The following is a 26438-nucleotide window of genomic DNA, read 5'->3' on the forward strand; positions in this document are numbered from 1 at the left end:
ACACTATATATATTTATATTTAGTTTTTAGAGTGGTACGTGTATGAGTAAGTAATATTTTAATTTTTATTTCACTCTTTTTAAATCGTTAATATGCTGGGAATGGAGTGTTATTTTTATTTTTAACTTTAATTATTTATTTAATCATCTCGTACTTATTTTGTTTTTGTTTCGTTTGTTTCACTTTTTTTAAATTTAAATTTGTAGCCGAAATTAAGTGAAGCAAAATGCAACCAAATTTTTAATGCAACTTAAAATTACAACAACACAAAAAGGGAATATATATGCTTGAACATCCATATCTATATATATATATATATAGATGCGACCATCGCATCGTATCGTATATATATATATATATATATATATGAGAAGACATGGAACAAATCGTAGGCAGGAACGTGCGGTGAAAAAAAGAAAGAAAGAAAAAACGAAACAAAAACACAATTAATAGCGAGTGTAAGACAACAAAACAAAAAGACAAACAATTGAATTAATTATACATACTATGCTTGCATACACGCATACTATTTATACATAGATATATACATATATATATATATACATATTTGTAGGATCTATAAGTTAAAAGTATGTAACATTTATTAACAACAAAAGGAAAGGGAAAACCAAACATATTAATAACGAAAGCAATTATAAAATGCGAAACTCCACAAAACGTTGCATTACGTTACGTTACGTTACGGGTTTTCCAGCAAACACACAAATTAACACTCGAGTCGAATCGAGGCTCTGTCTCTTCAAACAAAAGAAAACATATTTATATACAACAACAAGAAACACACAATACATATACATTATATAAGTATATATAACTTAGTATATTTATACCTAAAAAGATTTTAACAATTCTTTTTTTTTGTTTTTTTATTGATTTAATTATCAAAACGTATTTGCTAGCGATCCAAATGATGCAAAACATATGCACAGAGCAGATCGTATTTTATTAGCCCTACCATATACCCCTCCTATATGCAAGCCATACCATATACCCCCCGCAGATAACCTAAATATGGATTATTATATTCCGATTCCCATGATCCTCTACCCTCAAATAATCTGTGCAGAACCCTCCTCCCTACCCCACCCGTTACAATGTAAATATTCCAGAAACAGTAAATTAGCGTTAATGTTCACATTGAATATTTGTTTATTAATAACGAACAATTAACAGAACAAACATTTTATAAACATATATAATCAGTAACTATGTTTTGTCATTTCTAACAACAAAAGAAAAAGTACCAACTGACTACATAAACCCCATTTTGTATATCGTTCAAATGAGATCAATTAAAGCTGGTTCCTTTATAAAAAAAAAACATAAACTTGATGAAACGATTCATTGAATTGCTTGCTACTTGATGATTCGTAGCGTATTGGCAGGGCTTCTACTGGGGATCTATCCAATACAAAATTACTACGAAATAAAACCTCTCACAAATTATACACAAATCGCTGTATTACCTACGTTAAATCCACAATAGACAGAGGTACGAAATGCTAAATCGTAACACTATTTATTTTTGCTTTATTATCCTGTGATATGGGCAGCACTTTCTGATTCCTGAATACATAGTCCCATTGCTTAAGTTTATCCTCATCCCGGGACTGCATCAAGTGTCTCCTGCTGTGTCTTCCAGACCCCAACAGTCCCTTTATCAAGTGCTTTATGTGCTCCAAAGGTGTCCGCTGCGCTAGTTGATGAAGTGATGAGGCAAGTGCAAGTACCAAAGTATTTTATAAGCCCCTTTTGCCTAGTGTTGTTAATTGTTAACTTAATAGTTAAATATTTCAGGACAGGAAAGGTTTTTAATTTTTAAAAAAATGTTCTTTATTTTCCATCCATATGTGTTTTTGCACGGTATATAAGTATTCTATCTATTAAAGCCTAAACTGGCATCACACATCGTTGCTGCTGCTGCTCCTTCTGCTCCACTTGGCACTTAGTCTTTTTTGGTAATCAGACCCTGCTTCTTGAGCTGCCGCAGTGCGCACTTGGCTGCCGTACATTTGGCTATTCGGTAGTTGCGCCCAATGCCACGGAACGTGCCCTTGCAGAAGACATCGACGGTGACGCGCACCCGGCGTCCATCGGCCAGTTTCTCGGGCTTGCCGAATTTCGCCGTCTCCGGTTCCAGTTCGAGCAGTTCCCTTATGGGCGACTTTGGCACAGAGTTGCTGAACTGCTCAATTTCGGGACTCATCATATTGCTATAGACATGCCACACCACATCCAGGGACATGTTCGAATCGAGAAAAATGGCCCCAGCAATCGATTCGAAGACATCGCCCAAAGCCTTGGGCACCTCAACGTCCTCCGCATCGTCGCACTCCTCCTCCGACAGCAGGTAGTACTGAAAACGAAGAGGAACAAATTGAATGAAGAATGCAAATATGACAGAATGAGCCTGGCGGCTTACCTCCTCGCTGATGCTGTGTCCGTTCTCCTGCTGGATGCGCACAAACCGATCGATGACATCGTTCAGTCCCGGCGACAGGTGCCGAAAGAACTTGTGGAAGCCGTGTCGCACGGCCAGCGAGGCGAAGATTGTGTTGTTCACCAACGCGGAACGCAGATCGGTGAGTGCGCCGGGCGAATGCTGGCGCGGATCCTCGTACAGGTGGCGTGTGATCAGGTAGTCCAGCACGGCATCGCCCAGGAATTCCAGCCGCTGATAGCAGTCCGTCAGTCGATTGGGCGTGTAGCTGGCGTGTGTCATGGCCTGCAGCAGATAGGAACGATCCCGAAACCTGTACCCCAGGCTCGCCTCAAACTCCTCAAAGCCGCTGAGCAGATGCTCCAGCTCCCGCTCGGCATTGGGGGCATAGTGCAGCAGGGGGCTGCGTGGCGTGGGCCAGGAGCCGTACACCGTCACCATTTGGTTGGCATCGGCGACGGTGCTGCCGGGCGTTCGCTCCACATCGCCGGCAGTGACCGGCTGTCTGTGGTATGGCAGCACACGCACTCCCAGCCAGGCCATAAAGAGCAGGGCACCACGCGGTCCGCACTCAATGAGATACGCGCCAATCAGCGCCTCCACGCAATCGGCAATCGACTTGTCCGGTATGCTGTGCTGCGACACCAGATTGTAGGGTATAAAGCAGCTGAAATCGTTGCAGCTGTCGTTCGATTCGTCCAGCGGCACGGTGGCTGTCGCCTGCTGTTGCGGCGTTGCCTGCTCAGCGCTGCTGCCTTGCAGGCCCAATGCCTCGGCCTTCTCGCGCACCATCTCGCATATTTGGATGCTGCTCAGATTCTTAATGTCCAGCAGATCGGCCAGCTTCCAGTGGTGTGTGGGTATCTTGGCCTCGATCAGCGCCTTCTCCAGCTCCTTGGGCACATAGTAGCACGGCGGCAGCCAGTTGTCGTGCGGCTCAAATTTGGTGGCTATCATATACTCGCCGAGACGCTTGCGCCTGCCCAGCCGATACAGATTCAGATTGGCCACCTGCTTCGAGCGCAGGTGACTCAGCTTGCCCTCGTGCACGTTCTCGTAGGTGATGTACAGATAGGTGGTGATGGCGTACTTGAGGAACGAGTCACCGATCGTCTCCAGGCGCTCCAGATTGATGCCATCGTTGGCATTCGACATGGTCAGTGCCTGCAGTATGACACTGGGACTGGGCCCGGGATGGCCCACCAGCTCTGGCTGCAGGTCAAAGCTAAAGCCAGCGGGCAGTATCATTGGCGGCGCTGCTTTGACGGGACTGGCGGCACTTATCTCCGTCCGATCGTACTGCACGCACAGCTGCTTCTCCTCCAGCTGCAGTCGATGGTGGTCGTTGTAGTTGTCGAAGCTGTCGCCACAGCCCAAGACGCTGTAGATTTCCGCAGCATGTGCGCCCACCCAATCCGCATTCAGCTCAATCAAATCGGACAGCTGAAACTCGGGCCGATCGCCCAATTTGCGGAGCAGCTTCTCCTCGGGCACGTAGGGCAGCAACTGCTTCAGCAGCTCCATCATCGAGCAGGGGCTGACGTGTGCCTCTGCGGGATCGGGTCGCTTCAGCGACAGCTGCTGATCGTGCGGCACCAGCATGCCGCAGCTCTCGATCTCCGACTGCAGCTTGAGTATCGATTGCTCATAGTCCACGCTGGGCTGTGCAATGTCCGCCAGCTGTGGCTGTTGCTCCTCGAACTTGAAGCCAATCAACAGATTCTTCGTCTGCTGGTACTGCCGCTCGTTGGCGTTCGTCGCCTGGATAATGGAGATCTGTTTCTGTCGCTTCTCCACATCCTGGGCCGTCTCAATCGTTTCCGCCTCGTTTTTGGATGTGAATGCAATGCGGCCCGCATCGATATCATTCGCCACCGCATCCTCATCAGAGCTGTAGTTGATATGAAAATAGTTCTGCGGCACACCATGATCATCGTCCCCATAGCTGGAGCCCAGTGAGTTGTCCGAGTCGTAGTAAGTGTAGCTGGGCTTGCCCGCAGCACGACCCTTGCCAGCGGCACTCTGCTGCTGCTGCTGCTGCTGCTGCTGTTGGTTGCTCTTCGTTTTCGGTGGCTTCAGCGATCCATCGGCATTGCTCACATCCCAGAAGGTGGGCGAACCATAGCGTGTCTGCTGATCGCCTGCCAACAAAAAAAAAAAAGGGAAATGATTTATTTGGCCATTACACGCGCATTCCCATGGATCGTTGTGGCTTTCACTTACAGAACTTTACATTGGCCGGCAGCACTGGCAGATAGTCTTCCTCGTCTTCCTCTTCGTCCTCATCGTTGAAGGATTCTATGTCATCGGCCATGTCGTTGGACCATGTCCCAATCTCAATGAAATCATCGTCCGCATCCTGCAGTTTCTGTTCCCCCTCGATGATCAGTTCGTTGGCGCTCTTCTCGACTGTCTTCTCCGCCTCCGTGGGAGCAGCTTCGCTCTCCCCCTCTGGCGGGGCCTCAGTTTCCGCCTCCTTTGCCAGCTGCTTGCCATTCGTGACGGAGGCATCCTTTTGCTTGGACTCACGCGACTTCTTGAGCACCTCCGACAGACTCCAGCCAAAGTCCAGCATTGGCCACTCAAACTCCTCCTCCTGATGGATCTGCTGCCGTCCCAGGCCCAGATCTGCGGACACCTGCTTGCGTATATCATCCGCCAGTAGCAGTCCATTGATGCGATACAGAATGCAGGGCAGGCACACGGCAGTGCGCCACAGCGAGGCCGGAAACGGATGCACGGTGCACAGCTCGGGCACTAGTATCTGCTTCTGTTCGAGATTCTCACGCTTGGCGCGCTTCGTCTCCTCGGAGCTGGTGGGCAGGGCCACGCCCTTGCGATTCACATAGCGCGGCGTGAGGAAATTCAGGCGCGCACTCGTGTGATCCACATCGAGCAGGGGCTGGGCGGCATTCTGTATTGTGAGGCCATACTTAACGAAATAGTAGTGCTTGAAGGTGCGATAGCTGTCGCCCGGGAAGCAGCTCAGCGGCGACAGATGCGGACAGATCTCGGCCACGTAGAAGTACTGCGGCTGATCCTGGTTGCGGTACCAGGGCATAACGACAGCATCCTGAAAGCGCTGCGCATCAAATGGCTGCGCCAGACGCTCCTCATCGGGCACCGAACGCGGCATTGTATTGCCCGTCGCCTGTATGAGCTCCAGGAACTGCCAGTCGATCTTCTTGCTGGCCAGCGGCGACGCCACCGCCGACGTCGACGTCTTGAGTGTGGGCACAATGAAGACACAATTCTCGGTGGAATCGGGATCGAAGAGCATGAGGAACTTCTGCAGACGCAGCACATTGGTGAAGGTGTAGTTGAGGAAGCCATTGATGCAGCCAATCTGTTCGGGCGTCAGCACCACCCGCTCCTTGGCCAGCTCCAGGGAGACCTTCACCTCCCCGGAGCGTGTGAATATCGAGAAGGCGCTCAGCTTGGGTATCCGCTTCATGGTGAGTATGCCAAAGCCCTGCTGCGCATCTTCGGGCGGATAGATCTTCCGGCCCCGCGTATTCTGCTCCTCGGGTATGGGACACTGCAGCGTCAGCTTGATGAAGTACAGGTAGCAGGGCGCTCCGGCCACCGGTCGACAGTCGCAGAACTCCGAGGCAATGCGCTTGTAGTAGTACTGGCGTCGCTTGGTCGTACCCGGTCGCGGCTCGTCGCTCAGCTGCACAATCTGCTCGTCCTCGGGCTCCAGCTCGAAGCACTCCCAGTCGGCCTCCAGGGCCCGGAAGCCCTCCTTGCCAATGGGCTGCAGTTGATCATCCAGTTCACCAATTTTATGCAGCTCCACGCACGCCTGCAGGGCAGCCAGGCGACGCGCCAGCGTCTGTGTGGGCATTGGCAGACCCTTTGTGGAGAAGAGAGAACGTAACGTAAAGGTAAATGCGATTGGGGAATGGCGAGAGGGCCTGGGATACCCACCACAATGTCATGCTTCAGCGGCGAATTGATGGGCAGGCGTAGCGTGTACTGGAAGAGGGTGACGCCCGAGCGCTCGCTGCGCGTACAGCGCCACAGGGCCGTCAGCTTGGTGAAGGTGTCGCTGGGCAGCCGTGCACAGTATTTGTTGACCAGCGCTATGGCCGTGCCCAGATCCACAGAGGCGCCCGTCAGCAGCTGCGGCTTGGGCCGGTACGCCGCCAGGCAGCTGTTGAAGCGTTCCGCCTCCCGCTGCTCCTGCTCGGGTGGCTCTGTGTTGGCACATTTTGAGAGCAGCATCTGTTCGATCTCCCGATACTGGGCCATCTGATGGACCAATGCTTTTGTGGTGCTGGCCAGGCCATCCTGCTCCGCCACTGGCACAGACACAGACACAGAGCTGGTGTCCGTTGGGGCATCTGTGGGCTCTGTGGGTGCTGCGACCTCGCACTGGAAGCGCTTTCTGGGCTTGGGATCGCCACTGGACTGGCTCTCGCTGGGCGGTGTGTTGTTCAGACTGACGGCCTCGTCGCTGGAATTGCTGCTGTCCAAGCAGGCAATGGCTGGCGGCGTCTCGTCCTGGATCTCCTTGATCTCGCAGGCTGTGGGCGGCACACTGCTAAACACCTCCGGATTGAGTATCTTCACCGTGCCGCGGGCCGTGCCAAAGGTATAGGGATCGGAGCCAAGGGAATTCGGCATGGCCGAGTCATCCGAATCGCTGTCCAACTCCGTTGAGTCGCCTGCTCCTCCTCCTGCGCCAGCGCCGCAGATGAAGCGATGACTCCTGTCCGTCAGCTGCACCTCACCAATCGCGGGACTCGTATAGATGGGGGCCACCAGTATAACGTGGTAGGCTGGGGCGGCACGCGCCCGACCCTTGCACTGGACATAGCTGCGGTAGGTGGTCGGGGGATCCCAGCGTATGACCAGATTGCATTTGGGCACATCGATGCCCTCCTCCAGGACCGAGGTGCCGATCAGGACATTGCAGTCGTGCATGCGAAAGCGCTTGAGCACCTCCTCCTGCCTGCGATGCTCCAGCTCGGCCTCCTTGGGCTCCGTGGTGGGATCGGCCACCCGATCTGTGGTGTACTGGCAGCGCAAGAACTTCAGATCGGCATCCCGCTTGCCCATCTCCGCCAGCAGCTCGAACAGCACGCGCGCCGTGTGGTTCTGATTGCAATAGATCAGCGCACACAGCGTATCGCCGCCATCGTGCTGATCCCGATTGTGGCGTCGCGTGTACACACGCCGCCGCACACGATTATGCGAGCTGGAGCCGTGCTTGCCCTTCGCTGGCGACGACTGCGCCTGGGTGGTGGCTGCTGCTGCTGCTGCTGCTGCCGGTGGCGGGGGGCGATGGCTGTTGCGTTTCGGGAACGGTTTGCCCTCTGGATGCTGCAGTATGTGCTCCAGATTGGCCACCAGGCTGCGCGTGTCCGTTGAGGCGTGAGGCTCCAGTTGATCCACCACCTGGCATTTGGTCTCTAGCGCATGGGAGAGCTTATTGAAGTCCGCCTGCTCCACCTGATGGCGCATCTTGCGCAGTCCATCGGCCTGGCCATGGCCATGGCCATGGCCATGACTACCATGACCATGGCTCTCCTCCGGCTTGAAGCAGCGCAGCGTCTGCAGCAGGCGCTTCACCTTGGGACTGGAATATCGCTCAATGGTCTGCCTGGGGTCGCCGGATCCTTGTTGCTTCTGGAATGTGTGATCGCAGAGGGAGTGCAGCTGCACGAGGGCCGTGCTAACGAGGCAGTACAGCAGATAGTGGCGTTCGTGCGGCGTCTTCACCTTCAGCTTTTCGTTGCTCTGATAGAAATGATGGGCGGCCCGCTGCGTGCACCAGGGACCCATCTCATGCAGCACAACCAGCAGCGAGTCGATTACATGCAGCGGATCCAGCTTGGGATCGGGTATATCTGCGACAAGCAAGATGGATGGATGAGAGATTTGAGTCGGCAAGGGTCACACCACACCCACTTACCCTTCAGATCCTCCATGAACTGATCCATGCCGTATATCTCGAACGGATCGTAGCGATGATCCACCAGAAAGGACTTGTGCGTGTTCAGTATATCGGCCAGCACCAGCGACAGCTCATCCATCTCGAACGGCGCACACTGGACGATGTACTCGTGGGGCTTGGAGCAGTAGCGCAGCACGGTGACAATGTCGCTGGCCGTCTCAATGCGACACAGGACATTCTGCTCGAGGGTGACCAGCATGGCGCTCAGTTGTTGCAGCTCGCAGCCAGCGCTGTGCAAGGGACCGGCCAGGCCCAGGATACGCGGTCTGTCCGCGGGCACAGCCGGCAAGATGTGCTCCACAAAAATGGGCAATATCCGCTGATAGACGGCGGTGTCATGGCAGTCCTCGAGCACAATCAGCTCAACGCTGCTCATTGGCAGCTCGCCCGATTCCAGCAGACAGAGAAATCCCTCCGGACTCAAAATGGACACATGATAGTCCGTCCAGCAGTGAGCAAGGGGCACTTGCATGTCCGGCTGCTCCTGCCACACGCGCAGGTCCGTCAGGTGTGTGAGCATCGTGTAAATGGACGCGGGCTCCTTGTCCACGCCCACCTGGCAGCTGAGGTAAACACTAACCTTGCCATGGCGGCGGCCACGCCTGGACAGCTCCTGCAGCAGCTTCAGGGCAATGAACTCCTTGGAGCTCCTGTGGCCCAGGCAGATGATGGTGTTGCGCTCGTAGGCGGCTGCCAGCAGCTCCACTTGGAAGTCACGCGGCGTGAACACCGTCGTGTGCAAATTGTTGTCGCACCAATGGAACGCCATTATGGGCGTCGGCCTGCACCAGGCCGCCTCTGATTCCTATATATCTTCTCTGATTTCAAAGGAATGCTTAATAGCTGCTGCTTCTGCCGGCTTCTTGTTCTCGTCTCGATACCATGCTTCTTGTTCTCTTCCATTTCCCACCCCCCCAATCCGTGCTCGAGGAGATTGCTCGCGTTCCTGGGCGAATGTCAAATAACAGCTGCAAAAAATTTAAATGATCCCATTAATATTTTCAACAGTTAGTTGCAGTGATTTAGGCATTTACCAATTATTTAATTGATTTAATTTCATATTTAAATACATTTGTTCGAACTCGATAGTATCGTTATCGATCAGCTGTGATAGAAGACACGCGCGCAAAAATATTTTATATTTTTTTGAGGGCTCTTTTAGAAAATTTGCAGCACTTATTTGGCTTAAATTAAGCGCTCAGCAAAAGTTAAATAATTTAAAGAGCATTTTATTCATAGAAAAATGTTTTGGTACATTTTTTGAAAAGCGTTTCAAATTTGATACCATGTTATGTTATCGATGGACAGCGACTTGAACGATTGCTAGTTCAAGTCAACCCGCAAATCTTTTATTTTTATTTCTTAAAGGGACAAGGACAAAATGCGTCGCTCGCAGGCTCCTTCCGTGCGTCAGGCAGCAAAACGCGGATATCAAGAAGTGGCGCCGCAAGAGGAGCCGTCGCTGGCTGATTGGCCCGCCGTGACACCAGCCATGGAATGGGGCACAGCCAAGGGCTACGAGAGCATGGGACCACGGGAACTGAAACCCGGCGAAAGTCCACTCAAGGATAGCCGCATCTTTCACGTGCTCTGGCGGAATCAGACCAACAAAAAGCACAAAATTTGGACAGGCAATGGCACCCTGGTGATAACCGAATCTAAGGCCACGCTCAAAGATGACACGGGAAAGGTTGTGGGCAGCATGACATGCTTCCGGCAGAGAAACTACAAAGAAAACGATCAGCTGCAGATTGGCAGCAAGGATGTGGAGCTGCAAGATGAGTTCAAGACCGTCGAGGAGTGCATAGCCTATCGGAAACTGGAAATTGCAAATTGGTGTGCAAAAATTGATGCACTAAACGGCCATGTAGCCACTCCCACTGCGCACAGGGCCATAGATTCACCAGCTTCCACCCAAGTCGAGGGCCATACTGAAGTCAGCAGACCCATTAGGACGTGCCTGCTGAAGAAAGGCAATGCCCCAGCTGTCACCTGCACCCAAATCGAGTACATGTGCTTCCTGCAGCCCGCGGAACTTCAAGCCAAAGCACTTAAGTTTCTCTGTGAACTCAGTCAACGCTCGGACAAGGTAAGAGATCATCAGACCCTGAGGGCGGTGCTAACTTTTTGTTTATTGTAGGAACCCGACATCATTGCTGAAATGGCCAAGCATATTTGCGATCATCCTGTGCTGCTGAAAGCCCGAACTCTCGAGCTGCAAAACTGCAAGGCGATGCAGTTGCTGTTGAGCCAGCTGCCGCCCTGGAAGGAAATGGGTCCCGACGACTCGGCCAAATTTGAGTTTGTGCATCTGATGCTCGATGACTTGGCTGTGGCAGGCGGCCACAAATGCTGCGTTGTCGCCAACAGTCAGGATTGCCTGCAGCTGATCAAAGGCTACTGTCGATCCTATGACATACCACACATGCAGCTGGATAATGCCAGCGATGTGGCGTCGTTTAACTGCACAGAGGATCAGTCGCCCCTGGTTGCCTTGGTATTGGCCAGTCGCGCATCAGAGATACGTTCGCTACGCTGCAAATATTTCATCATTTACAATTATGACGCGAGCTCAAGGGCGGAACAGCTGTTGGCTGGCCAGCAAATGGACACAAAAGTCTATACATTGATTACCGCTGATGAATGCGCAGAGGAGCTGGATTTTTATAGGAGCCTAGAGCTAAACGCTGGCGGCAATATTCTCCAGCTTCGCGCTAAGGCAAAGAACGTGAGTTCTGATAGATTTTAATCATTCTGTTTGACTCTAATGAAAAAAATTTTCCTTCAAGCAGGCTTTGGCCGATTGGTCGAATGTGGAACCACCTTACAGCCAAGAGTTTCTCGAGGTATTACTGTCCTTTATACAACATTTGATGCATTCAGTTTTTATATCTTTTTCATTTAATTTTGCAGCAAGCGTCCATCAGCGTTAGTCTAGAGAGCCTAAGAAACATTTTCATAAAGAAAAAGTCAAATGTGAAGTAAATAAAACAGGGAATGGAACATTTAACGTTGTTGCATGACAACTCTTTGGGGGAAAGCTATAAAGCTTTCTTGCTTTATTTATTATTTTGATTATAGTTGAATGAATGAATATAATGGAACGTCGTTGATTATTTATATAATAGAAAACGAAAAAAAGGGTGTGTTCTACAGTGTAGTACGTGCAGCAGCAGTAGAACACTTTACAAATAATGTTTAATTAATAATTAGAAAAAATTCTCGCTTCTTTGCCTTTTGGTTTTACCCTAGCAGCTTCTGCAGATCGTCCATGCGCAGCGAGTAATTGTTTTCCTTGTTCTTCACGATCTCATCAAAGGTCACACGGGCACCCACTTCCAGACGTTGCTCGAAACGTTTAACCTGCGCATCGGTGAGCTCTTCGGTCAGACCTAAGCACAAATCGGAGTGGAATTGAAATTAGTAAGCTTTGCTTTGCATGGGAAGCGCTCGCTTAAATTTACCAATCAAATCATATTCGGTAGTTAATATGGGATATGTTAATTGCTCCGGATATGCACGGATATCGGTCACATGGATGGGTACAATATTTCCATAGTCCAGAAACAAAATGCTGGGATAGCCATCACCGACAAGCTCCAGCGAAACGCCGCGACACCATTTGCCCATGTACTTGGCAATGCACAGTTCGCCCTTCCTGCAAATGGAAAACTGATTAAAACTCTCTCTTGGCATGTGGAATGGGGGCGTCTGTGCTTACGAAGCAGCATAGGTCTCAGCTTTGGCAATCTTTTCGCCATAGTCTTGGAATGTTCGCTGCATTTTCGTGATCTCCACGGCCAATCCAGCGGGTGTGCAGTAGACGATGCCGTACTTTAGCAACGAATTGTCCGTGATAGTCAAGTCAATGTTCTTGCCTGCTGGCGCAGCCACATGTGGCAGAAACTAAGCAGAGAAAATCACATTAAAAACGCCGAAATTTGAATGAAACTTTAAAGCTTACATCTTCATTGAAACCGCGCTCAGACAGCTTGGGCTCGACGGGTGTTAGAACCTTTTTAATGAAGCTATTCAAACCTCTATTGTTCTCCAGATGGATGAGCACGGCCGACTGCATGTGATGGTCGTAGTCGTAGTCACGCTTGTGGTACTGCAGTTGAAAGACCAAACTTCCCTGAACTGCGTACATTACGTCCCGCAGATGGGGCGTTAAGGCGCGCTTTGGTACACCGCGCAGCTTCACTGGCGTAGCGTAGCGTGGCAAATCACCCACATAGGAGCTGCATTGATAGAGGTTGCCCGGCTCTGTGTACTCAACGCTGCCAAAATCAATGCAGACCACGCATATATCCTTCGGATTGTCCACATTCAGCACCATGGCACGCACAATTTGTGCCTCGAACTTGTAGATCACAATCTGGCCACAAACGGGCAGCTGGTCAAGCTTGGCCGCAGTTTTGCCATGCAGCCAGACCTCAGCGAGCACGCGATAGTAGGCCACATCCGAAAGTATGTCCGCCGGGCGCACATATACCACATTCGACTGCTCGAAGGCAGTGATCTTGACCTTGGAACGGCGTGGCGGTAAACCACATTTGGGTATGAGTTTCTTAAAATTCTCATCATCAATATCAACTTTCTGACCCGTGCCGCATTTCTTGTCGTGCTGCTCGGAGACAATGCTCCAGCACAAGGCATCGCAAAAGGGCATATCGCAAGTTTTGCACACCGTCGTGGTGTAGCCATTACAGGCCACGCAACGTTCATAGCCAGACATGTCCATCTCCTTCTCAACTGCATCAGCCACATTGACATGCACACCATCTACATCCTTGCTACTGCAAGATTAAATATTGTGTCAGGTGTCAGGCCTGTTCACACATTCCTTTATTCTTTTACTTACTCCTTAAATAATTGCCTGCCGCAACGCAGCTGCTGGATCACCGGCTTTGTTGTTGCTTCCTCCTCATATTCTTTCTCCAGTACATAGGCTCCGTGGCGCTCCAAATTAAACTCAAACTTCACATTCAGATAGCGCTTCTTGGCGTCTCTAGTGGCCAGCAGGGAGCCGCTTCTATAGCACGTAGCGTCTACGATGGGCACTGGCAGAAACTCTGGATGCTTATTGGCATTGGCCGAAACGTTTATTGTGCGTGAATTCAAGTCAATGGGTCCGCGATGTGCTGGCACCATTGGTGGACGTCTTACTGGATCGGGTATCCTGTTGGCGGCCCTCTGCATGGACCTATTATCAGCCCTGGAATTTTCCTGGCCGCCGTAACGGCTTCGTTGCAGCTGCATCAATTCAGGAAATGCTTCCAGTGTGCTGTGTGCCGACTCCAAGGAACTGCAGCAACAGATATGCACATATGTAAAACGCATAAGGCACGAGTCCTACTTCCTACTTACCCCAAGTCATTGAAGTAAACTACGAATGTGTCGGAATTTGGCGAAACGTCGATAGTGCGGACATGTTTTTGGCCAAAGAAATTGAGCAACGCGCATTTGCTAATGCTGCTCACTTTTTTCTTTAGAACCAAGTACGGATATTCAGCAATTGCTTTTTTCTTGCCTGTCTTTTTTTTACGCATGTCACTCGGCTTTACGGGCGGGCGCGCTTTTTCAACCACATTTTGGCCAGACGTATCTACGTAGTTATTAACGGATTCGTTGCTGTACTCCAAGTCCATTGGATTCCAGTTAGACCAATCGTTCAAAAGACCATCCATTGTTTCACAACTTGCTCCTGAAGCGCTCAAATTTCGAAAGACGCGTAGATCTCAAATTTCAATGTATGACCCTCAAATATATACCGAAATATACCTTCTCATTGACGGGCTGCTCTGCACGAGGGAAACAGTGTGTTAACCATACAGTATAAAGATCTGAGTACTGAACTTTAGAGTGGGAGAATTATGGCTCTTTTAATGATATGTGCTACTCTTATCTTTTTAAAACCGAGTATACAAAATTGTTTCGTTCATTGGTATATCGTGGTATATTTGTAAAATTAGGTGGTATATTTCTGAGGGTCAGAAGGAATATTTCAGAGCGGTCACACTGACGCCAACAAAAAGTGAAATAAAGTAGGGCCTGGGCGCTGTACAGCAATCGCATTAACCGGCACACGGGTAGCAGATTGAAAGTAAAATGCTACCTTAAAATTGGGCACTGACAGAGCAAATTCGATTTGAATTTGTTTAATTTTTTGCTAATTTTGAATTCCCAACAGTGTGACCGTAAAACAACCGATAGTTCAATATTAGCGGGACTATCGATAAATTATACCGAAATATACATATACCAAAATATACCGAGGAAAAATACAATTTTTAACACACTTAACCCCCACCCGATACTATTTAAAGAGGTAAAAAACGGATTTATATTACTAGCTAATTAGAACTCTCCGTACTGAATAATTTAATATTCTAGAGATTGGACTCTATTTTATTAGATTTTTTGAGAAAATAATGTTTAATGTTCAAAATAAGAGCATAAAGGGCGCCAAGTATCGACTGCAGCCTGAACTTCTTTTTATAACGGTCTGGCAGCGCCAAGTATACTGGAAGTATCGATATATTGATATATCGAAGCGTCATAAGCAAAACAAACGCCTGGAAAATACAAATAAACGTCGCCGCTCTGTTTTAAAAAAATAAACATAAAGTTAGCCATGACCGATATGGCCGTTTTGAACTCGCGCGATATAGATCCATCGGACTACCACGGCCGCCTCAAGCAAATCTTCAGCAACGAAATCCGACTGCAAAACCGCGAGGCGACCATCAGCAAACGGAGCTCCAGATGCCTCAGCAATCTTAGTGAGTCCCCGCCCGCTGGCGTTTATTCCATTGCAGGAGTACATTTAATGCATTTTACAGTCGTCGCCAATGAGGCCATCGAACGGCAGCAACGCGACTTTGGCAAGCTGCGAATAGTGTTGATGAAGCGCAGCCAGGAACTGGAACGTCGATTCGCCTTGGGAGAGGCATTGAAGCAGCAGCTCGACGCCACCCGACAGCATAATGCGGACATGCAGGCGCAGCTGTTGCGCCACACGACGGAGGTCAAGCTACGCAGCAACGAGCTGATGGAATGGTTTGTTTCCGTCCCCTCCCCCCCGAAATATGATCCAGAAAGAAATTTTCTTTGTTTTTTGTTTTGTTTATTTCGGCAGCATGCACACGCTTAAGCAAGCAACGGGTACGTACATCAACCACGAGGCATTGCCCGCGCGTCTCAAAGGTATCAGCGTAGTGCGGGCCAAGGACGGCGCGACCAAGTGGATACCCTTCGATCTGGACGGCAACGAAACGAACGGCCTGCACACGCTGTGGCGGTGTCTGCACACCCGCAGCGACAATGCCAGCAAATGGCGGCAGCTCCTTTCGGTCCAGGAGGTGGCCAAGACCGCTCCAGTTACCCCATGCGGCAATCAGAGAGCGAAATCGAGGTGCAGCAATGTTGTGCCGACATCTATAATTGAGATTGATCTCACCTCGCCGACAAATGACGCCTCATGATTTCCTGCTAGTCAGGACTTCCGTTTGTGCCTTGAAGGTGGTTTGATGTGTTTTGCTCGCGCTCCGGAAAAAAAAAAAGGAAAGAACAAAACTTTGGTTCAAAATTAAATCCATCAACACGGAATACTAGCCGGTTGTTTGTTTAATCGAGCTTCTTATATAAATATTGAATAAATTTGAAGGATTACAATTTTATTAAAGGATTTAGGTGAGTCTTGTGAGTTGAAAGTTTTGGTGAAGCAGAGTGTGAAAGTGGCTGACGCCATGGCGTCGAGCCAGAATTGTGAGTCGATGGAGGATATCTCGTCTGATATGGAAGAGTCATCTGATTTCTCAGCACCGGACAATTCCGGTAAAGCAATTAAGAGAAACGCGATAATTAAAAAGGCAATTTGCAAGGCTCCGCGTATGGACAAAAATGTGTCAGGAAGTAAGGTTAAGGTGAGGCTGGCTAACGAGTTGTTCAGAGGGCTTAAAAGGACATGCTTCTATACTCACAAAGGACGGAAAAGTTTTTTTTTTTGGGGTTTTTAATCAGATTTTTAACAGTGGTGGTGAAAATATTCAAAATATTAGGGTTAAGAATGGTCTGTTCTTCTACGAAAAAATTAAAGGGCTAAAGCTGCCAGGGCTTTGCAATATTGTTGCTTTAGGCATTTCGTCTTACAAGGTATATTTCCAGAATGGAAAGTTTGCAAATGAGGCTGTGAGGAACGTTAATTTAAAAAGCATGAACATATCAGCGTATATACCAGGGGATTATGTAGAAACATATGGAGTTATTAAAAATATCCCTGTTGAAATAACAGATGAAGAAATACTGATGAACATCAAGTCGGACGTAAAATCAGAGACAGGGGCTACTGAAATAGTGTGGGAACCCACTCTATCAGTGAAAATTGGTTTTTCAAATGTAGAAATCCCATCTCATGTTGTTTTGAATTACTGCAGACTGGAAGTTTCTCATTTTTTACGAAATATTTTACAGTGTTTTAACTGTGGACGGATTGGTCACGGTTCAAGAACGTGTAAAGCAAAGAAGCGTTGTCTACGTTGTGGTGCGCCGGAGTGCACATCTCCGAATTGTCAGGTGTACAAATGCATTTTATGTAACAGTAATGAACACACGGCTCGTGATAAGAACGTATGTATGTCCAAAATGGGCACTTGAGGAAAAAATAATGAAAGTTATGTGTGTAAAGAAATTGTCGAGGAAAGAAGTGACATCCCAATACTCGATAAATAATCGATTTGATTTATTATCCCAAAACGAAAATGCTTTTCCTGCTCTACCATCGAAAATGCCTGAGACAATAGATAAAAACGAGCTTGTAAACAATATCATAAATAGTAACCGATACACCTCAACACCTTAGTTCCCCCACAACAAAATTTCCATCATTTTTCATTACCATCTTATACTCATGACACTTCAGAACATAAATTCCAATACCCAGTGAAGGAGGATATAAAGTTTGCTGATATTTGTGCTCAACTTTTTCGCTTAATAACACCATTCATTGATTCGGATGAAGTGTTATGTGAGTCCTTTCAGGATTTAAAAGAAAAATTTATAAGAACAGGCAAATCTAGTAGAATGTTTTTGGAGAAAAGTTTGAATCAGAGCCAGACTTTAAAAACACAATAAACATGTCAGTTAAAATATTTCAATACAACATTCAATCGCTCAAAGCAAATAAAAATGACCTAGAGTTTCTCCTTAATAATGAAGATTTTGATTTTGCGTGTCTTTCTGAGATCTTCTCCCATGGAGATGATCCTACTTTTAGAAACATTTAAAAAATTTAAAGCTGCTGAAAAACTTAGAGCTAACAATTATGGAAGTACTTCGGTACTAGTAAAAAATAAAATTCTTTTCAAAAAAATTCCTTTCATTGCTACATCTGACATATCAATTATACAAACAACCAATTTATCCCGAAATCTCACAATAGCTTCAGCCTATTGTGAGCCAAATGTACCTCTAGATGATTTTAAAACAGACATTAAAAGACTTTTTGATAGCATGGAAAATCTTCAAGATGTATTCATATGTGGAGATTTTAATGCTCGTAATAGTGTATTCGGTGATAGTATGACCAATTCCAAAGGTCGTTTCATAGAAGATGTTTCCTTAAATGCTGGTTTCAAGTGGTTGAATGATGGGAGCTTAACCTTTAAACAGTCTCTAAATCTAATGTCGGGTTCAGTTTTGGATTTGACTTTTACCAACTCTGATTTGTTCTGGTGGACTGACGAACTTACACTTTTAAATAGAATTTTTAATTCTACGCAAGCTAAAGCTATCAAATATCCAAATGCAGAGAACTTTGAAGCGGCCAGCCAAGCTCGACTAAAATGGAAAAATGCTGTGAAAAAAGCAAAGAGAAACTCTTATCAGGATAAAATTGAAGAGATTAATCAGAGTCCTTCGTCTAGGAAATCTTGGCAATTTTTGAGGAATCTTAAAGGTCTAGGGAAACCTCAGATGCAAGAGTGGTCTCCATCCAATAACAGGGAATATTTAGACTTTCTGAGCAGTCAAATTCCACAAACAGAGTTAACTGCAACTGTTCCTAATAACATGACTAACTCGCAGAGTACACAAACATTTTCTATGAAGGAATTAAGTGAGGTTATTAGAAATAAAAGATCAACGGCTGGTGGCATTGATGGGATCACATATGAAATGCTAGCATCTCTTTCGGAAGAGGTATATAGCTTATAGCCAAATAGCTTTTGAGATTAAAGACTCAAAACTACGATCTTTACAATAGTTACACCTGCTCTCAATCAGTAAATTCGTCTTACACGATAGTAGCAAACAAGTTTAGGGATATTTTTGAAATGACCAAACCAGCAGTGACTTTCACTGCAAATAAAAGACTGCATCTACATAGTAAACCTTTTAATATAAACAAACTAAATGTACCTAAAGAACAAATTCTTGTTATGTATTATGAAATTCTCCACAATCTCAAGGAAACAAAGTACCATATCTTTGCAAGTGATGCCTCAATATGTGATAGTAAAGTGGGTATGGGTATTATTGATGTAAACGGAAAAAAGACTTATAGATTTAAATCAGAGATAAAAATTTCGTCTGCTATGGCTGAATTATTTACAATTAACATGACCTGTCTCATTGCCAAGCGATTAAGACTAACTAAAGTAGCTATATTTACGGATAGTTTAGCAGCTATATATATGTTAAAAAAATGCAGAATCAGATGCCTATCCAGTGGCAAATATTCACAACTTACTGGTATGGCCAGAATTAATCTCTGTAGACATCTACTGGATGCCAGGTCATATGGGTATCCCAATAAACGAACAAGCGGATGAAGCTGCAAAATCTGCCATCTCAAATGGGGTGTTTGTTAGGCTGAACTATACGTTAGGTGAAGCATGTCGAGAGGTCAAGAAAAGAGTTTTCGCCTTATGGAATGACTACTACAAGGAGGCTTCCTCATTGTCTGGTGGTTTTTTCTTTGATTTATTTCCAAATGTTCCAGGGGAACCCTGGCACAAGAAGGTTAAATGGAACGCTCAGGATATGAGACTCCTGAATCGACTCATGATAAATCATACGTATGACAACGTTTTTTTGAAAAAATGCAAAATAGTAAGTTGTTACCTATGTCCAACATGTAACGTAACTGAATCTGCAAATCACCTGATTTTCAACTGCACAAGACTCATGCCCCTAAGGCGTAAATTTAAAATATTTAAGTATTATAACTCTACGCACGAATTGTTTAAAGCAAATATCCTTCTACATATGAGGGAACTCGCGAAATTTGTAGGAGAAGCTAAATTAGACTTTTAATCTCGCGTCGTTAAAACACATCGAATGTAATTGTGTATATAACATATCAACTTAGTTTCTTGGCTTGGAAGTTTTCTTTTGGCCAATTACTCTCTTTGAGAAAAATACAAATACAAATTCGATCACGTTGCCAATTACTCATCTCTATGAATACTAGAAAGTGGCAGTATAATCGATAGTGTCTCGCACATATCGATACATCGTTTCTGGTCGCTGCTACAACAGACCAACCACTAACGCCAATAGGCGTTGAAATCACTAAAAAAAAAAAATAAAGTGGAAAATTGTAAACAACTCAAAACGGATCTTCTAAAAATGGTGAAAAACGAGCCCAATTTCGTGGTGGAGCGCATCGTGGACAAGCGAATCACCAGCGATGGCAAGGTGGAGTATTTCATTAAATGGCGCGGCTATCCCTCGACAGACAACACATGGGAGCCGGAGGAGAACTGCGATTGTCCGGCGCTCATTCAACGCTTCGAGGAGTCGCGCGCCAAGTCTAAGAAACGCGGCGAAAAGAAGCCAAAATGCGAAGAGATCCTAAAGGCGCGCGGCTACGAGCGCGGCCTCGACCTGGCCGAGATTATGGGCGCCACAGATGTGAGCGGGGAAATCAAGTATTTGGTCCGGTGGCAGTACTGCGACGAATTCGATTTGGTGTCAGGCAGCCAAGTGTCGGAGAAGGATCCCCAGATGCTCATCGAGTACTACCAAAAGTTGGCGCCCTACGCCAACAACATTGCCAAGCGCATGAAGGGCGTGCCAGAGGAGCTGCGAGCGGTGGCTGCCCGTACGGGCTACGCAGTCGCCAGCAGTGCGACGTGCATTGAGGCTCCACCAGAGCCAGCAGCAGTAGCCGTAGCAGCCGTCCCCAGTGGTCTTGGCATGGACAGCCAACACATTGCGACCCATGTGCCCATGGAAATCGCCGACGATGCGGACCTAGGCCACGTTGGAGTTTCGTACTCCATTCCAGTGCCTGGCGTTGGCGATATTGCCATTGATGTACCCATGGCAGAGGCCCAATAAGCAGTCAACAATTCAGACAGTTTCTCATTTACTTAACATAATCCCTTAGCTAAGTCGCATTCATGGCTGCTCATCTAGATTAATGCTGCCCAACTGGCCGGTGCGAAAGAATTGTATAAATTTGCGTGCGGCAGCCAATAAATTTGTCATCACCTCCACCTGTCCGTCGTACTGCTTGACGCGATGGAACAAGCCTTGGGCGTGGGCGTATTCCGCCAGCACAGCGCTGATGTTGTCATTGGGACCGGAGCTGAGCGAGAGCTTCTCCACATACTCGTAGCGGCGGTGCTTGTTCAGCCAGTAGAGCAGATAGTCGGCAATCAAATCCTCGCCGACAATGTGGTCGGGCAGGCAGCCAACCAGGGCCAGCTTCATGCCCATCTCGTCGTCCGTCACCGAGGGCTGCAGAATGCCGGGCGTGTCGATCATATAGACGGCTGGATTCTCCTGGATCTTGATGCGTTCCCCGACGGCACGCGTCACCCCAGCCTCCGCGCCGACCCGAGCGGCACTGCGTTTCTTCAGATGCACATTGCGCAGCACATTGATGATGGAGCTCTTGCCCACATTGGGCACACCAATGATCATGATGTTGTGCTCGGCGCTCTGGGCGCGATTGTAGCGACTGCTGTCTGCCACCAGTCGCGTGGCCAGCGGCAGTATGTCCAGCACCCCATGATTGCGCTGATCCTTGCAGTTGGTAAAGAGAATATTCTTCAGTGCCGGCTGTTCTCTGCGTAGCTGTTGGGTCACGCTGCGCTGCTGCTTGGGGCCCAGCAGATCGATCTTATTCAGGACAAGTATATGCGGCTTTACGCCGCTGCCTGGGGGAAACGGAACGGTGGTTATTGTCCATCTCTCTCTCTGTGATCCCATATCGTACCCGTTATGGTGTCAAAGAACTGAGAATTGCGACCGGCCAGCGGTATGCGCGAGTCGTGTATTTCCACAATGCAGTCGACATTTCGTAGCTTCTGTTGGATCTGGCGCATGCCCTTGTTCATGTGTCCGGGGAACCAGTTGATGCGCTGCCTCGTTGGCAGCCGGAAAACATTGCGAAAGGGTTTCAATTGTGTTGTCATGGCAGGGAATCGCGGGAAGCTTAGAAATTGCACGAACTACGAAAATCTCAGGGAGCAACAGCTGATTGCTCATGACGTCACAATTGACCAGGCAAAAGAGGAGAGGTCACACTGGCACAAGCCCGGGAAATTGAAATTTTTCAGTTTTGTGTTAGTTTTAGTTTTGTGGCGAGGAAATGCAGCATTTGCCCCTCAGAGTAAAGTCTTAAAACATAAATATATTCGACATGTAGAGTCTGGCCCTAAGAAACTCATTTAATTACGAAACTAAAGCTCGTCCTTGGCTGGCTTAATGTAGATCAACTGATCCTCGGGCCGCACCTCGTAGGTGAGCAGCTTCACGTAGCTCTTGAGCAGCTTTCGCCAGTAGCACTGGATGTCCTTCATGCGCAGATGCTGCCAGATGAAGTCGCGGCCACGCTGAGCTATCTCCTGGGCCAGTGCGTCGTTATTCCTGAAGAATGTCAGCAGCTGCTCGTATTCCTGCTGGCTGGGGTAGTTGTTTAGTGGCACATAGTGCACCCAGGGCTTGAGCTGGTAATAGAAGAACTCCTGCCACTCGTCGCCTACATGGAAGACCAGCGACTGGCACAGGAACAGATGCTTAGCCGAAAGCTGGCTGCCACGCCACGGAAATTGAACAGATACTTGTACTTGCAGTGATCCTCGAAGGACACCTCGTCGGCGGGCGGTGCGTCCAGCGTGTCCTTGGGCGATTTCCAGCCCTGATTCTTAGTGTACTGCGCCTCCACCAACTCGGTATTGCTACGCGACAACAGGATCAGCGAGTCACGCTCGTCTGAAGTGCGCGAACCGCGAAAGAAGCCCAGCTCCAGCTTTTGCGACCAGGGTATGGCTGCCGCACGTTTCTCCAGCTTTTCCCGCATCAAGTCCCAGCGACCAATGCCACGGGGATGCAGTTTTGTGGCCGGACCGCCAGCCCAAAAGGTCCAGGCGGGATACATGATGTCACGATGGTCCTTCGTCTTGGAGAAGGAGAAAATGGGTCCCTGTCCGCCGTTGCCCCAGGCCATGTTTATCTGCGGATAGTCGCGCGTATTGATCACCAGATCCATGTCGGGCAGCGTGCCCACCAGCGGCAGCAGGAAGTGCTCTATGCCCTGACAACGTGCTGGGAACATGCAATTCTCTTCACGGTACAAACGCTTCTCGTATATTTTGTATCGTGTGCCGTGCCTGGCGGAGCTCTCGATCATCTGCCGGCTGACACCTGTTGCCTTGTAGGGAGCCAGGTCCCGCTTAATAACCGCCGCGTGGCAGCTGCAGTTGGCATCATTTTCATCGCTGCTGCACGGCTGATAGCTGGCCAGTGCCTTCTTTATATTTCGCAGAACGTTGAAGCTAACTAAAAGTGTAGTAAGCAACATTTTTATCCCCATTCAAATGTTAGAAGCCGGCAACAAGTTGCTTACATTCATCCTTTGTTTCAATGCTGTCGGCGCAGGATGTCTCTTCATCTGGGCTGCATAGTCCTTGATTTTGTTCACTGGCTTCTCCGCTCCAGCCCACTAACACTATAATTAATACAACATTTATGCGCATTTCAATAAACAAATTTCTTTTGTTTATATTGTGGCGTTGCCTATCGATTTGTCCGGAAATGCAACACTGCTGGCACAACAAAATCTCAGTTTTATTTTTAAATTGTATTTTATATTTTCAGGTGAGTTGATTATGGTCCTCAGGGACAAATTACAAATCGCAGCAGAGCTCAGCTGTCCAAGTAGTTAATGTTGGCACAAAAATAGTAAGAAAGACACCTGTAATTTGTAATTTGTAATTTCCGTTTAATTAAATTCTGCTTATCGCACAAATATACCGATATTTTCTTGTCCATCGATAAGTGGAATCAAATAGTGATCTAAAGACGTGAAAGCAGTGCCGATTTGCTAAAAATAATGACTAGAAGGTAATTTCTTGATATACTCCACAAAATATATCCATATTAATCGTTAATCCATCCCATATTAATTAAAATCACCTACAATCAAACCAGAATACATATCGATATATTGAGATATCAATATATATTTGACATCTCTAATATTAACAAAAAAAATCAACCAAAAAGACGTCGAAAGTTTTCTCCGTGTTAATGCAATTAATTAGCCAAATTACTAACGAAATCGACGATTTGCCTTTGGGCAAATTATGCGTGCGGCACATAGTGCATTCGAAACCACGTAAATCCCATCGAACGCGAGTGAATTTCGACCAGCTTGCAACAATCCACCCCCATTGTACATGATTTACACGAAAATTTTGCAACAACAAAAAATAGCAGCGACGACGCATCGAAGACGCCGCGCTGCCAACAAAAAAAAAAGGTTGACATAACTGTTAATACAGGCAAAAGTAAATTATTAAACAGTGGTGGTTCACACACTCGCAAAACGGGTGACAGTAATTTTGGCAACGAAAAAGGTGTGTGTGTGTGTGTGTGTCTGAGCCTGGTCCACACACAAAACGCGCCCTAAAAAAAAAAACTGCAAGTGCCAATTGGGAGTGTGGGAGTGGCAGCATTTGCCAATCCAGTTGGAGGCGCAGGCGGAACCAGCACCAGCAGCAGCAGCGCAGCACCACCACCACGAACTTTTGTTGAGGATCGGATCAGATTGCCCAATAAAAACAACAATAATATTCAAAAGAAAAAGGTAACTTCATCTGCATTTAAACATGTATGGGTGTTTTCTTCACTTTGTGTTTGTGTGGGCGTGCTACGTAGGTGTGTCGGTCTGTATGTGTGTGCGTGCAAATAACAGTTAATTGAGCACTCATCGATTTTTTTCCTACATGCAAGTGTGGCCCCCCTCCCTTGCCATCACCATTGTTATTTGCTTTTATTGGGTTTGATTATAAAACCAAACTTAAATTCATTTCCACTTTCAGAGCAGGGTACGGCCCCACTTCCATCTCACGATCTCCCCAGATAAAACCGTTTGAAAAGTTGCCAGCCTGTCGTCATTAAGTTGATTTGCTGTTGCTGTTGCCATTGCCGCTGCCGCTTTGCTCTCTTCTTCGGATTGCTTTCGAGCTCCAGTTTCCGTACCAATTTGATTTTGTCTTTCCCATGCCCCCATGCATGCGCTTCGGCATGCCATTTGTCTTTATCATACATAGCACACGGCACTTGGATGTTTGTTATCTTTTGGATTTTACCTTTCGTTTTCATAGCAACAGCAGCAGCAGCAGCATAATGGTTTAGTTTCAACCGCGACCTAGGGTCACCCGTGGGCACCTTTGCCAGCCTCTCACGCGCTGCTGACTAATTAGCGTCGAGTAATTAACTTGATAATTATCGCATCGCCAATGCCTAACCGCGAGGTTCGCCTTTGCAGTTCTATGCTCTAGCTGGTGGGCTGGCATATGGTCGCTTTGCTTTTTGAATGACTAAGAAATTACTTGAAATATCTCCTCTGTTTCTCTGTGTTGTTTTGTCTTTTCCTCAAACTCGTTTCAGACCAGACCCCATATCGAAATACAAAAAATACAAACAAAAAAACATACGCGATAATTCGAGCTTGGCACTGACAAAAAGCTTTGTCGCTTTGTTTATGGAAATCTCATCATAATTAAGCTTACGATGGAATCACACGTTTGTAAATCTTTGCTGCTGCTACTGCTGTCCATTCAAACGTAGCGATGGAGGGGCCCCCTCTAGTTATTAGGGCGTGCTAGCGTAATTTGCATTTCAATGATCTGATGGTAGAAGCCCTCGAAAGAAGTTCAAGCCCTGCCTGCATTTTGATTGCCTTGAATGGGGTTTCTCTCTCTATTGATTTCCATTGATTGGAGAACCTTTTTTTCTTCTTTCGTGTAATGCCGGAAGTTGGCCAACAACAAATTTGGTCATTAATTCTTCTTGGAGGTTGATTGCTTCTATGTTTATAGCCCCCTTGGCAGTCGTGCTAATGAAAGTTCCTCTGTTTACTGTCCTTAAACAGCTGCCATTTACAGGCGCAGTCACGCAGTCTGGCCCCGAATCAATTATGTATTTCTTCGGACAGGCAGGCAGGCAGGCAGGCAGGCTGTGACTCAACCCATGCACAGACAGACCACCCCCAGCCAAGCCACCCCATAATGGCAGCAGCACCATAACCTAACCAAATGATTCATCAAAACTCTCTAAAATGTGGCTCTGTGCATGCAAGTTATGTAGATTCTTTACCTTTATGTCAGGCCAAAAAGGGTCTGGTAACACATATTTTCATTCAACTCCGCGCTCTCCCTCCCCCGCCCATGGGGACTTCCTGGTGCTTTTAGAGCGCCTGCGCCATGGAAAGGCGGTGCGGGTGCCACACGGCTGTGGTGAGTTCTCCAAAACACGAGGGTTGGACCGCAACGCAGATCTGAGATCTGGGGAAATTTTGTAATTCCACCGAAAAAGTTTTCACTTCTTTGGGTGGCTTGTTAGTACGGATTGTTCACACTTTCTATCGAATAATAATTAAAAGTCTGCCCTGCCATGAAATCTGTTTAGCTGCGCATTGCAGCCACCCATAAAACCCCCCAGGGGAGCAGCAGCAGCAGCAGTTGACTTGCCACCATTATCTCTTAGCTTGGGTAA

At 47.5% G+C, this 26438-nt stretch overlaps 7 protein-coding genes across 7 annotated transcripts; 3 read left to right on the forward strand and 4 right to left on the reverse strand.

Annotated features, from left to right (window-relative positions):
* Positions 1-1829: 1829 nt before the first annotated feature.
* On the reverse strand, positions 1830-9328 carry LOC111080345 (endoribonuclease Dcr-1). Its single transcript, XM_041596458.1, has 5 exons — positions 8382-9328; positions 6392-8316; positions 4685-6317; positions 2444-4602; positions 1830-2377 (listed from the first exon to the last, which is right to left on the reverse strand). Exons 1-5 carry the CDS (start codon positions 9190-9192, stop codon positions 1967-1969), a joined length of 6939 nt encoding a protein of 2312 aa, XP_041452392.1. The 5' UTR covers positions 9193-9328; the 3' UTR covers positions 1830-1966.
* Positions 9329-9683: 355 nt separating this feature from the next.
* LOC111080344 lies at positions 9684-11519 on the forward strand. The gene is made up of 4 exons (XM_022375899.2): positions 9684-10512; positions 10564-11151; positions 11216-11269; positions 11337-11519. Exons 1-4 carry the CDS (start codon positions 9805-9807, stop codon positions 11406-11408), a joined length of 1422 nt encoding a protein of 473 aa, XP_022231591.2. The 5' UTR covers positions 9684-9804; the 3' UTR covers positions 11409-11519.
* LOC111080343 (protein vreteno) lies at positions 11436-14353 on the reverse strand. The gene is made up of 6 exons (XM_022375898.2): positions 13794-14353; positions 13288-13731; positions 12388-13222; positions 12145-12329; positions 11888-12081; positions 11436-11815 (listed from the first exon to the last, which is right to left on the reverse strand). Exons 1-6 carry the CDS (start codon positions 14111-14113, stop codon positions 11667-11669), a joined length of 2127 nt encoding a protein of 708 aa, XP_022231590.2. The 5' UTR covers positions 14114-14353; the 3' UTR covers positions 11436-11666.
* Positions 14354-15069: 716 nt separating this feature from the next.
* Positions 15070-16106, forward strand: LOC111080358 (kinetochore protein Spc25-like). Its single transcript, XM_022375927.2, has 3 exons — positions 15070-15208; positions 15269-15485; positions 15565-16106. The coding sequence occupies exons 1-3, from the start codon at positions 15070-15072 to the stop codon at positions 15908-15910; spliced, it is 702 nt and encodes a 233-aa protein (XP_022231619.2). The 3' UTR covers positions 15911-16106.
* A 3839-nt stretch (positions 16107-19945) lies between these two features.
* Positions 19946-20926, forward strand: LOC111080357 (chromobox protein homolog 3). Its single transcript, XM_022375926.2, has one exon. It carries the CDS (start codon positions 20055-20057, stop codon positions 20766-20768), a length of 714 nt encoding a protein of 237 aa, XP_022231618.1. The 5' UTR covers positions 19946-20054; the 3' UTR covers positions 20769-20926.
* Positions 20780-21915, reverse strand: LOC111080356 (mitochondrial GTPase 1). Its single transcript, XM_022375925.2, has 2 exons — positions 21652-21915; positions 20780-21592 (listed from the first exon to the last, which is right to left on the reverse strand). The coding sequence occupies exons 1-2, from the start codon at positions 21848-21850 to the stop codon at positions 20829-20831; spliced, it is 963 nt and encodes a 320-aa protein (XP_022231617.2). The 5' UTR covers positions 21851-21915; the 3' UTR covers positions 20780-20828.
* A 77-nt stretch (positions 21916-21992) lies between these two features.
* On the reverse strand, positions 21993-23482 carry LOC111080355 (O-glucosyltransferase rumi). The gene is given in 3 exon segments (XM_022375923.2): positions 21993-22458; positions 22461-23216; positions 23284-23482. Coding segments are annotated over 3 exon segments (1227 nt in total). The 5' UTR covers positions 23414-23482; the 3' UTR covers positions 21993-22117.
* Positions 23483-26438: the final 2956 nt, after the last annotated feature.

The sequence above is a fragment of the Drosophila obscura genome, unplaced genomic scaffold, assembly GCF_018151105.1.
Source record: "Drosophila obscura isolate BZ-5 IFL unplaced genomic scaffold, ASM1815110v1 contig_150, whole genome shotgun sequence".
In the NCBI taxonomy this organism is placed as follows: domain Eukaryota; kingdom Metazoa; phylum Arthropoda; class Insecta; order Diptera; family Drosophilidae; genus Drosophila; species Drosophila obscura.

Coding starts and splice junctions, on each gene's coding strand:
- LOC111080343 (XM_022375898.2), bottom strand. CDS start 14,113: ATGGATGGTCTTTTGAACGATTGGTCTAACTGGAATCCAATGGACTTG. Junction 13,223..13,287: donor GGCAGGCAATTATTTAAGGA/GTAAGTAAAAGA, acceptor TTAATCTTGCAG/TAGCAAGGATGTAGATGGTG. Junction 12,082..12,144: donor GCTGAGACCTATGCTGCTTC/GTAAGCACAGAC, acceptor TTCCATTTGCAG/GAAGGGCGAACTGTGCATTG.
- LOC111080344 (XM_022375899.2), top strand. CDS start 9,805: ATGCGTCGCTCGCAGGCTCCTTCCGTGCGTCAGGCAGCAAAACGCGGA. Junction 10,513..10,563: donor TCAGTCAACGCTCGGACAAG/GTAAGAGATCAT, acceptor TGTTTATTGTAG/GAACCCGACATCATTGCTGA. Junction 11,270..11,336: donor ACAGCCAAGAGTTTCTCGAG/GTATTACTGTCC, acceptor TTAATTTTGCAG/CAAGCGTCCATCAGCGTTAG.
- LOC111080357 (XM_022375926.2), top strand. CDS start 20,055: ATGGTGAAAAACGAGCCCAATTTCGTGGTGGAGCGCATCGTGGACAAG.
- LOC111080356 (XM_022375925.2), bottom strand. CDS start 21,850: ATGACAACACAATTGAAACCCTTTCGCAATGTTTTCCGGCTGCCAACG. Junction 21,593..21,651: donor GTTCTTTGACACCATAACGG/GTACGATATGGG, acceptor CGTTTCCCCCAG/GCAGCGGCGTAAAGCCGCAT.
- LOC111080358 (XM_022375927.2), top strand. CDS start 15,070: ATGGCCGTTTTGAACTCGCGCGATATAGATCCATCGGACTACCACGGC. Junction 15,209..15,268: donor CAGATGCCTCAGCAATCTTA/GTGAGTCCCCGC, acceptor TGCATTTTACAG/TCGTCGCCAATGAGGCCATC. Junction 15,486..15,564: donor AGCAACGAGCTGATGGAATG/GTTTGTTTCCGT, acceptor TTATTTCGGCAG/CATGCACACGCTTAAGCAAG.
- LOC111080345 (XM_041596458.1), bottom strand. CDS start 9,192: ATGGCGTTCCATTGGTGCGACAACAATTTGCACACGACGGTGTTCACG. Junction 8,317..8,381: donor GTTCATGGAGGATCTGAAGG/GTAAGTGGGTGT, acceptor TGCTTGTCGCAG/ATATACCCGATCCCAAGCTG. Junction 2,378..2,443: donor GACACAGCATCAGCGAGGAG/GTAAGCCGCCAG, acceptor CTTCGTTTTCAG/TACTACCTGCTGTCGGAGGA.